Below are 11,652 nucleotides of genomic sequence, written 5' to 3'. Positions count from 1 at the left end.
CAAAGTTGCAGGGGCAATAGAACGTCTACTTGCATGACATGTAAAAATTTATACTGCTGTAGAGAATAAAGAAACTTGTAGAAGCCCTTGTTTCTTTATTTCTTCTTGAGAAAGTGCTCACATTCTTGAGACAATAGACAGATTGGTAAGGGAGAGGGGCGAAGGTGGATAGAAAGACGACCTTGTTGATATATATTTAATAGTATAGGTATATATATATACAAAGGATTAGTATGGAGTGTGATTGTGTGGATATGAAGTGGCGTAGTCGTATTGAAATTAGATCGAGTGGCGAGAATGAGTGAGCAAAAAAAGGAAGAGAAGGGGAAGGGGAAGGGGGGATGGAAGATGAAGATGAAGATGAAGCTGAAGCTGAAGAGGAAGGAGAGAGGAAGGAGAAGGTTATGAAAAATATATAAAAAGAAAGAAAGGTTTAAAAAGAAAAGAACTATATGCATTTTTATCATTTTGTTTGTCCCCATCCTTTCTATACTTTTTGTTTTTATTTTTTTTCCCCCCTTTATTCCTTCCTGTCTGTTTGGTTGATCAACACTTGAACGGGTATTCGTGCAAGGTCAGATCGATCAAAGGAGGAAGAAAGAATATCTGCAGACAAAGAAAGACGTCAGTGCCATTTTTTTTTTTTTTATTCCTTCGATTGCTTTTGATTACTTTATTAACCAATCTCGGGTGATTTGCAGAATTCGGTGTGAACTGTTTCAGGAACGGACAACGGTTTGTCTCAGACTGATTAAGCTTGCTGCAGAGAACATTCAAAAGGTAATGCACCGATGCAGACATTTTGTCATGGACATCTACACTTTGCATCATTAAGTAGCATCTTTGCGTTTGCATAAGCATTAGCGTTTGCATTTTGCAGTTGCATATGCATTTGGCCTGCATTTGATTGTGTGTGCACATGTGTATAAATATGAGTATATCTGTATGATAATACACTCTATATATATATATGTGATTATCCAAGCCATTCATACAACTTTTTCGCAATTCGCACTTTTTCTTTTCTTTTCTTTTCTTTTCTTTTCTTTTCTTTTCTTTTCTTTTCTTTCATTTCATTTCTTTTTTCTTTTCTTCTTGTTCTTGTTCTTGTTCTTGTTGTTCTTCTTTTCCTTCTTTTTTCCCTAGACCTTTGGACATGTTTACAAATATACACTTAAACTATACAAAAACTCAATGCAAAATGCAAATCAAAAAAAAAAAAAAAAAAAGTGAGCCCTCACACAAATCATATCATGCTCATCAATGCTCATGGTCATGCTCATAAACATACTTTTGCTCTTGCTCATCCTTTTTTCTTTTTATTTTATTTTTTTAATTGGAAAGAGTTATAATTAAACCCGGTCTGGCTGACCATCCATCGATCCATCCGTATTTTATATACCCTTTCCCTTCATTTCTCGCCGCGTGTAACAGTAACAAGATCCAATTCATTTCTTTGTCCTTGTCTCCCTTTCTCTTTCTTTCTTTCTTTCTTTCTTTTTTTCTTTGTGTGTGTGTGTGTGATCATTCTTGGTTGATGTAATGGAATGGAATGCAATTTGCATTATATTTGGTCTATGATCACATAGTCTCTCGTGCGACATTGACCTAAAATTGAATCGACTCGGGCGCCGGTTGGGACCTTCTCTTTTCTCTTTTCCAACGAGAGCATCACAGGCTGGTTACTGTGATTGCCGCTTGGAATTGCACTCGTAATCGTAATCGAAATTGCAAATGCTATTGTAATTGTAATTGTAATTGTAATTGCTGGCTGAATACTTGCAATCTACATGTACTTGCTCTGCACTTTGCACTTGTTTGCTATAGACTTGCCACATTGACAATCCAACGACCATCCTTTCCTCTCTCTTTTTTCTCTCTTTTCTCTCTCTTTTCTCTCTCTTCCATCCACACATTCACTAATACGCTCTTTCTCCATTTGCCCTAATCCTATCTGTTAACGAACATCACTAACGACCCCTTCCAACCTTCCACAGGCATCACTTCATTTAACGAATTCATTTGTTACGATCATTGTCATTGACCCATTCATTAATTCATTACATTCATTTCATTTCATTTCATTACAATTAAAAAAAAAAAAAAAAAGAAAAAAAGAAAAAAGAAAAAAGAAAGATATACTTTCAACTTTTTATTTTTTATATACACTTTATATTTTTTTTTGTATTTTCCCGTTGACCTTTGTTGCTTTGCCCATTTTTGATTGCTATTCATTGTTCCCGTTACGGTTTTTTTCTTTTTTTATTATATCCTCGACTGCATCTATTCATTCCTCCCATTCATTCTAATTGACTTTTAACAGAAAAGAAAAGAAAAAGATACCGCGACCTTTTTGTCTTTTTTTTTTTTTTTTTCCCGTTACTACGACCTGACGGTAAGGAATGATCCTCCATACGCTCTCCATCCAACACCCAAAGAGTCCTTTACCGGGTCCCAATTGTTCATGACCAATTGCATCCATCCGATGACACAGCTCTGTCCCGGATTACCGCTTGCCCTTTTTTATATACCGAATGGTATTCTATTCTATTTTCTTTTATTTTATTTACATATCCACACCGCTTTTATTTTTTATATCCTTGCTGCAAAAAAAAAAAAAAAAAACTCTCCCTCGTTGCCCTATCGCCAAACTCTCCCTATCTCTCCACAGATAAAAAAACCTTGAAACAAGAACAAGAATGCAATATCGTTATTATTGTTATTGTTGTTATTGCTGTTGGTGTTGCTGTTGCTGTTGTTGCTTACCTTGATGTATGCATGCATGCAATGCAACCTTTTGGATTTTTATACGTTAGTCAAGATTTTATTTTATTTTATTTTGTTTTATATCTTTTGGGGATATCTATCCATGCGACCTTATTCCCTTTTCTTCCAAATGATGAATGGATGAATGGATGAATGGATAAATGGATCTTATACGCGTTTATTCCCCTGTCCTCTTTGCTTTGGCATTAAACAATGACTTGAACTCGTACTTGTACAAGATCAAATCATGTCAAGGGACGAGGCTGCGTTGTGAAAAAAAAAAAAAAAAAAAGAAAAGATGCTGGCACCACGTGGACAGGGGAACAGCATTGACTTTTTCTGGTCACCATTGACAAAGCATCTCTCTTTTCCCCTCGAGGAGACACAAAAGACAAAAGAGGCAAAGAAACAGAGAAACAGAGACAGACAGACAGACAGACAGACAGACAGACAGACAGGCAAGATGGATGAATGAAAGGGATTGTTTATGTCTAGGATGTTCATCTCTTAAGCTGTTTCTTGTTCAACTTGCTTCTTTTTCTTTTTCTTTTTCTTTGTGCATACGTACCATGTCTTTCTTTTTCATTCTTTTCCTCTCTTCTTTTCCTCTCTTCTTTTTGCTCATCTCTTCATTGTCTTTTCTTTATTTTTCCTTTCTTTTCTTTTCTAATGTTGACTTAACCCATTTGTACATTATAATCGTAATTTCTAATCTAATTCTTAATCGCCCTCTTTCTCTTTCCTCTCCCCTCACTTTGCTTTCCTTGCACCATTCCTTATACCCCGGGTTCATTCCCCCCACTCTTCCTCTTGCCCTTTTACCCTTCTACCCTTCTGACCCTCTGCTCTTTCATTCTCCTCCATTCCCCGTTTTATTTCCTTCTGCCCCTTTACATCCACTAGATTCCCTCTCTTCTAGATCTCCTTTACCCTATTTCCCTCCTCCAAGCAATCCTCTGTCCTTAATTCCCACACAACACCTCTTCTTTCACCTGACACTCGCCCAACTTGATCAAAACAATAAAAATAAAAAAAGACACGCATATCTATCCCCCAAGGCACCATTGCTCGGTCCCAATTATCAGATTCAGACCAGTCGCGAGAAATAGGAATTCAGTCAATCAATTAGTCTGCCCATCAGTATGTCAGCAGAACCCAGAACGAGTCCAACACCAAGATATACGATCCTTGTTACCATTGTCGAGGGTGAGTCTTTAATTCTTATTTTTTTTTTTTTTTATTTCTTGTTCAATTGTTCACAATTGATCCCTTTTCCTTTTTGCTCCATTGTCAAATATTCTTTTTTGTTTCGTTTGCATTGCTGTTTGCTACTTGTTTCTTTTATTTTTGTTACTTTTTGTTACTTTTTGTTACTTTTTGTTACTTGTGGTACAATTGCCTTGTATCCACATGAAAAGTGTGTTGAATCGGATAGCAATTGTGTCATTAAATATCATTGTTCCATGAATTTTATGGGCTCTTCTTTTTTCCTCTGTCCTCCTTTCTCCTTCCCTGCCCTCTCTCCCCACATCTGCATTCATTGTTTTTCTTCTTTGCTATCCTGCTCAAGTACCTTACGATGGTACATGGGAATAGGTTTACACCAAAGCCTTTTTCTACTTTGGTCGTCTGAATTTTATAAAATCTGATCTTTTTCTCCTCAATCGTGTCTCCAGCAATTGATGGCGTCGTTGGCGTTGATTTCTGAACTGGTCGCGTTTTTTTTTTTTTTTTCTTCCCAAGCCATCAAATCAGTCTTGTTTGTTCGCGTACTTTCCTCAATCTCTTCTTTGCTTTGGCACGCGCGCAACAAAAGGACAAAGAGAAGAGCTTGGGAAACAAAATAAAAAAGCATTACAGGGCTGAAGATGACAAATAAAAGGCTTTCCTTATTTCTTTGTCCTGCAATCTCTCTTTCTTTTTTTCTTTCTTTTTTCCCCTTGTGTGTACAGTTGTATGTTCTTTGTAGATCAGTCGAGAGGAACAAGCGATGGGAAGTCAAAGAGGCGGACTTTGTTCTTTTTTCCTTCTGCACTGCCTCGATGTTGTACACGATGATGGCAGTGTGTTGCACAATTACCCAAACCAAAAACACAAAAACAACAAAGCCAAGGCACAAAGCAATCTTGGCCTTGGCCTTGTCCTTGTCCTTGGACAACCACACGCATCTGCATATTCACTCATTACTCCAAACATCCAAATACTCGCACGCTCCCTCCCTCTCCTTCCATCACAGCAGCAATATAACATTGATTATTTCAATTTCTTTTTTTACCACTAACCTCGGCAAAGTTGTTCATGTCCTATTGGTCTCTCTTCTAACTAGACATCAATTAACTTTGCTCCCTTCCTTTGCCTGAAATAGGTCGCTATTTCCTTCGTGATCCCGACTGTCAATTGATGGTCCAGTGCCAGTTCAATGATGCTCTCTTCATCGAGAACCCAGAGACAAATAGCCATTCCTACCCAGAAATCCTCAGCACAGATCCTGTCGAGCAAACCCCGTACCCTATCTGGGATACTGAACTCGCCTGGGACCTGGATGCTGAAGTCCTGGACATCCTCCGCATCGAGCATGCTTCTCTCAAGCTCACCTGTTTCTCCATCAACCAAAAGACAAACGAAGAAGAGACCTTGGGACACATCATCTTGGATCTCTCTTCCGCATTCGAGCCTGAATCAGCAGAAGAACAATGGGCCGCCTTGACCGGTGCCAACGCTTCAGGATACCGTGGCCTGCAACCAGAGCTCAAGATTGCTTTTACGATCGATGAAGGTATCTCAGATGTCAATCCTACGATCGATAATGTCCTGACCAGCATCGAATCCACCTCCTCTGAAGAAGCCGAGTATTTGAGTCAGATCCAGTCTCATTTCAAAAAGACTCCTGCTGCTGCACTCCATGGGCTTGAAGAAGAAGAGGAAGAGGACGAGGATCGGTACGAAGATGATGGCCGTGATGCTCATGTGCCTATCGGAGATCGATCTTTCTATCGAACTCGAGATGATCCAGAGACTGGTGTACCTGAATTCGATGATGATGAGTCGATGCAGATGGATATCCCAGTCGATGTTGGTGAGGTCATCATCCCTACCGAGGTCAAATCAAAAGGATTCCTTCAGCTCGGTGTTGGTCGCGACTTCTTCATCTTCACCATCACCATCCAGGCAACAAGGAACATGGATAGCTTAGTAGAGCGCTATGCAACCACCCAAGGTAAAAATGTCGAGGCTGTTGAGCAAGGACTCTTCCTCTACTACACCTTCCTCGGCAACAGTGTGGCAACACAGCTCCTTAACAAGACCGAGGCAGGCGCACCAATTGAAGAGATCGCACTGAGACTCAAGTCATCGATGGAGTCAATGTACCAACACTTCCGAGATGGAGAGCAACTCTTGATCCATCTTTGCCATGGATCCAATCTCATTGGGACTGCTACCATCCCTCTTGCTGTCATTCTCCTTCACGGCACAGCCAATCTGTTCCATGCAAGTGCTCAGTTCTATCCTTTCCAGCCAGCTGTTCCTTTGCATGAAGAAGGATCCAAGCCTGAGCCATCGGAGGTTGCCTTTGTGCAAGTGGCTATGCATGTGACTCGTGATTTGAATACTCTTGCTACTCCCAACACTCCTGCCATCCGTCGCGCATCACAAGGCACTGCTTCCAAGAGAGCCAGACCTGCTGCCATTGAGGTAGACACCTCCAGGAACTTGAGTTCCTCCACTTCATCTCGTTCACCTCGTCGACATGATTACAAGTTCTCGATTGAGCTCCGCACATTCAAGGCATTGTCCCGCAACCTGAACAATGTCTCGTTGAGATACAACTACCGTCCTTTTGGTCCAAAGTCTACTCAACCTCCTATCAATGCATCGAGACTTGTGCCAACATCTCTACCTGATAGCTGTCGCACCTTCCAGTTGTGCCAAACTCCACAAGCTCTTCGCAACCAACTCAAAACACCATTGGTGGTCGAGGTCTGGTGCCAGCATCCGGAGACTAGGCAAAATGTCCTTCATGCCTCTGGCCAGATTCATCTTATTGATATCCTAGATGAGGATGCTGAACCAACAACAGAAGGCCATATGCAGCGTCTTCAATCCAGTTTTGTAGTCGTACTCGAAGGTGGTAGCAGTCCTGTGGGAGAAATCCAATTTGCATGCTCTCTTGAGGATCTTGGCGAGTACTTTGATAGTCAACAGAGTGAGATCCTGTCAACAACGCCTGTGCACTCGATGGAGCTCCACCACCACTCTAGAGGTCCGTCTAATGATCTGTCTACAGCTGGACCTGAGCCTCAGTATGGTTTCCATCCTCGTGGTCACAATGTCGAAGTATTGCCATCTGAGCATGAGGAAGTGCGTAGTCAGAGAAAGCAGCGTAACTCGTCTCATTTTGCAGAAGGTTACAGTGATCAAGAACGAGCCGAGACATCAGCTGCTCCAAGCCGATCCAGTCAAAGACCCACCTCTGTTCGACTCTCTCAGGTCCGCCACTTGTCACAGGCTCATCAGAACAGCCATCCTCACCACCATCACCCATATGGAAAGCCCTCGAGTCCATCTGGAAAGAATGATCCCCCTATGGACTATCAGATGGCTTTGAAGCAACAGCTTGCTAAACAAGTCGAGTTGAATCGCCAAGTCGAGTATGACCTCCTTCGTCGCTCGCCTATCTCAAGCCTTCCTCATTCACTTCAGCAGACCCTTCAAGCTGAAAAGACAAGACGTCCTTCCTTGACAATCGATGGATTGGAGAGCAAGGGCGCTGTGGGTGTTGATGGAGCTGAGAGTCAGATCTCTCAGAAGGCTCAACAGAAGGTGAAGGATCTGAAGGCTCTTGATTACCAAGTACAGAAGCAGTTGATTGCGCTCGAGTTTCGTGAGCGTAAGCTGTTGCGAGCTGAGGAGGCTTTGCAGCGTCAACAAGCCAATTTCCAAAAGGTCATGGATCGCCATGGATATTCACAAGGCTCATTCCAGAATCCTGATCAGCCATTCGTTACCACTCAGGCTTTGTCATCATCTACAACAGCAGGTGTTGGCAGTGGTAGCAGTGGTGCTGGTGTTGGTGCTGGATCGCAACCTATCTTGGGTAGCAATCCTAGTCCACAGGACTTCTTTTTGCTCCAGGACCGTTTCCGAGCACTCCAAAGACAGAACCAACTGTTGGAGGCAGAGTTCAATCAGTACCGTCAAGAGCACCCAGCTCATCTCAATACATCCAGCATTGCAGCACTCCACAAGAAGATTGCAGAGCTCGAGTCAACCAATAGCAAGCTGATGAATGATGTCACGTTTGCCAACAACTACAAGGAGCACTACAAGGCCCTTTGGACTCATTCTTTGCAAGAGATCGCATCGATGCGTCAAGATCTTCAGATGGGGATGGAGATCAAGATGATGCAACAGTTCAATGAAGTGGATCAGCTGAAGCTGATGGGAATGACACGTGCTGAAGCAGACCATGGCCAGGATCGAATCATCCTCCGAGGCATCAAGACCGAGCTTGAGATGTTGCAACATCAGATGCAGCCTCTCTTCCCAGATGATGACATGTCATGGGATCATCCCCATCAAGGATCTCTGAGCCGTGGAAGCGATCGATACCGCCATGATCATCGAGATGAAGATGAAGATGACGAAGGAACAGATGACTATAGCCAATATGGTCGCCGTGGCCGTGGTGGCGGTGGACATCATCAGCATCAGCAAGAGAGACACTATCCTATGGGACAGAGTCAACAACGTCAACAACCTTCACAAAAGCAACATCAACAGCAGCAACAGCAGCAACAACAGCAACATTATCGTGGAGGTCAACAATATTCGATCAGCAACAACAATGGCTCGACCTATGAGCCTTTCCCTACTTCAATCAAGCCAACAAAAGCAAGTAGCAGTAGTGGTGCAGATGGTAGTAGCCATAGCAAGTTGCAAGGAGGGAGTTTAGTTGATGCTCGATACTTTCATTCGAATGCAGGAGTAGGCAACACAAGCCTAAATGAGGAGGAGGATGAGGAACATGATGAGACATTGGTGGATAATACGATGATGCGATCCATGGGAGCCTCACAATTCTTGAGTCCTTCTTCACAACAAAAGACTACAACAACAACAACAGGTAACAGGTTTTCAGGAGCAGGAGCAGGAACAGGAGCAAGCTCATTGATACCCACTACCTTCACAACTAATCAAAGCATCCACTCTTAAAGAGAAAAAAAAATGAAAAATAGAAAAGTAACAATAAAAAAGAAAATAGCATTGTTGAATAGTATTCTTTACTGCATTCAAATACAAGATTTCACTTTGACGCGATGCTTATGCGAGTTGGAGATATTTTTCAATTAGACATTCGCAGTCACATTTGATCACCTTTCAGCTGCAGTGGTTAAACATGGCATTAAAACATGGGTTGCATCAGTTGTATTTGGTTGCATGGTTACGAAGAAGAAAACCATCCTTATTAATCAGAACAAACATCCATGGAGCTTCCAACTGTTGGAGACCATTGCACTTTTGCATCCTGTCAGAGCCTTGACTTTCTACCGTTCGAATGTGTATTCTGCCATAGTACTTTTTGCTCTGCTCACCGCTTACCACAAAGTCATGTCTGCGAAGGATGGTTGAAGGAGTCTCAGGCTAATTCAGTCCAACAGTGTCCACAATGTGAAAAGATGGTTCTGACAGCCAAGCAACAGGATCCAGCGACCATTGTAAAAAAAAAGGAAAAAAAAAGAAAAAAAAAACCAGCGTTAACAACAATGTTCATTCCTCTTTTTCTTCTATAGTCCTTTTTATTCCTTTTCTTTACAATTAGTAGAGTGCTAAAGGTTTAATAGCTGCTTTTGTTTTTTTTTGTTTTTGCTTCCTCTTCTTCTTTTTATAATAGCTCAAAGAACACCAGGAAAGCGGCTGTCGCATTCATCTCCTTCCACCTGTTCAATCTATAGCTGTCCTCTGTGCTCAACCTGGTTGTCGTGTTAAAAGTCGAGTGGTCCATACATGTACATGTACACCAGGAGGAGAAGTAGGAGGAGGAGGAGGAGGGGGATGTGGACAAACATTTTGTTTAGCACATCGACACCCTCATGAACACGACTGTCCGAAACTGAAGGAACTTGAACAAGAAGCCATTGCGAAACAACAAAGGAAACAGAGACTCAAAGCGAGTATTCAAGAGACATTTGAGAACAAGGTGTCCTCCTCCTCCTCCTCATCATCATCATCATTATCATTATCATCAGGAGTAACATCGGCATCAGCACCAGCGCCAGCACTATTAGTGAACGAGGAGAGTAGGAATGAGAGAGCGGAAGCGACTAAAAAGACAATTGCAGAGGCTAAAGCAAAACTTGCAGCAAGAAAAGCGGCTGCTGCCTCTACTACAACTACCACTACTTCTTCCACTACTGCTACTGCCACTGCCACTACTGCTGCTGCTGCTGCTGCTGCTTCGAGATCGGCAGATGAGAACAAAATCCTATCATCAGCAGGATCATCCACAGCAACTAAACCAAAGGCTAAAAAAGCCCCACGGATGGTATCAGTTTTAAAATTGAAAAAATCGGCACAGGTAATGAATGTACTTGTTCGGATTGTCTAAACAAGTATTTATGTGTATGGTAACATCGTACAGCAAAGAGTCAATGGCTAATCAAATGTACTCTGCCTTGAAAAAAAAAAACATCTGCTGTTGTGGTGAATGACAGGGTGAAGACAAGATCCCACTTAACTCGAGACTATACCTCCATATTCGATCGCCTCTATATCCACAGCTGAATGACAAGGCAGTGTTTGTGGACAAAACATGGACAGTAGGCAGATCGCTTGATAAAATCACAGAGTGGTTCAAGATTACACCACCTATGAATATGCATCAGTCCTTTGATGCCACCAAGGTTTGTATTCTTTACTTTTATGCGTATCATTTCCTATATTTGAGCATGAACAGAACAGAAAGCATATACAAGAATCTAACGCATATGTACTTTTTTTTTCTTTTTATAAAAAATAAAAAATAAAAATACATTGATAGAGATTCAGCATATTTCATGCCAAAGAGCCAGAAGATGTACCCAAACGACTTGCCATGCAGGATCGCCTACAGCAGCTGCCGAGCGTTGAAAGTGGTGATACAGTCTACTTGGCTCCTGCAGACTGGGATTATTCAGACCTCTAGTATATAGATGTAGCCACTAAATATTTCTCTATAAACACACCAGTCTTCTCAAGCTATCCTCTCTTATTCAACAAGCACTTTCTTTTTTATGGTGTGATTGTAAAGAGGCAATGAACACTTTATTCTATATCCTGAACGACTTCCTGCCTATCCACACACTTTACTCTTGACTCACAAGGCTCGCATGAAATGATATGTGCAATACTACATTCCTTGCATACTCTGCATTTGAGCCGGTATCCTCCGATCAACTGGCTTGTTTCTGTCAACCTTATCAATCGTGTTCCTTCGTTCAGCCCTTCTGTCTTTAGATCTGCCTCTAAATCTACCTTTGTTGGTGGTTCTTGATAATGCCTCACTTGACTGGGTCCATTCTTGGTCTTGGATGCTATTGGTGGCGCCCCTACATTCTTGATCGCCTCATGCACAGCCAAGGAGGAGGATTGCTCGTCTATAGCTCCACGTTGGAATAAAAGCTTCCTGTTGACTTGACTCAATCCATCTACATCCTGAATACGAATGTTGTTTGCATTAAGGACTGTTTGCTTGGTGCTCCACTTTAGGTGGTAGTAGTATTCCTCATTCTCCTTCACAATCTGCCACATCCGGATAGAACCATCCGCACAGCCTGTAACCAGATAGTGGCCCTCTTTAGAGGCATTCCATACAAGCGTATTAGCTTCACCACCTTCACATGGGATTAC

The 11,652-nt window shown here is 42.0% G+C and overlaps 3 protein-coding genes across 3 annotated transcripts; all 3 read left to right on the top strand.

Annotated features, from left to right (window-relative positions):
• The first annotated feature begins 3,013 nt into the window (after positions 1-3,013).
• BCR41DRAFT_251257 (hypothetical protein) lies at positions 3,014-4,006 on the top strand. Its single transcript, XM_022020180.1, has one exon. It carries the CDS (start codon positions 3,234-3,236, stop codon positions 3,873-3,875), a length of 642 nt encoding a protein of 213 aa, XP_021875129.1. The 5' UTR covers positions 3,014-3,233; the 3' UTR covers positions 3,876-4,006.
• BCR41DRAFT_251222 (Cep120 protein-domain-containing protein) lies at positions 3,590-8,825 on the top strand. Its single transcript, XM_022020179.1, has 3 exons — positions 3,590-3,972; positions 5,132-8,265; positions 8,399-8,825. The coding sequence occupies exons 1-3, from the start codon at positions 3,909-3,911 to the stop codon at positions 8,717-8,719; spliced, it is 3,519 nt and encodes a 1,172-aa protein (XP_021875128.1). The 5' UTR covers positions 3,590-3,908; the 3' UTR covers positions 8,720-8,825.
• A 362-nt stretch (positions 8,826-9,187) lies between these two features.
• Positions 9,188-11,001, top strand: BCR41DRAFT_427041 (hypothetical protein). Its single transcript, XM_022030820.1, has 4 exons — positions 9,188-9,482; positions 9,659-10,342; positions 10,479-10,667; positions 10,805-11,001. Exons 1-4 carry the CDS (start codon positions 9,252-9,254, stop codon positions 10,946-10,948), a joined length of 1,248 nt encoding a protein of 415 aa, XP_021875127.1. The 5' UTR covers positions 9,188-9,251; the 3' UTR covers positions 10,949-11,001.
• The last annotated feature ends 651 nt before the right edge of the window (positions 11,002-11,652 follow it).

The sequence above is a fragment of the Lobosporangium transversale genome (assembly GCF_002105155.1).
Source record: "Lobosporangium transversale strain NRRL 3116 chromosome Unknown BCR41scaffold_99, whole genome shotgun sequence".
NCBI lineage: Eukaryota > Fungi > Mortierellomycota > Mortierellomycetes > Mortierellales > Mortierellaceae > Lobosporangium > Lobosporangium transversale.
The sequence above is the reverse complement of the archived record's forward strand: the minus strand, read 5'-3'. Positions and strand labels throughout refer to the sequence as shown.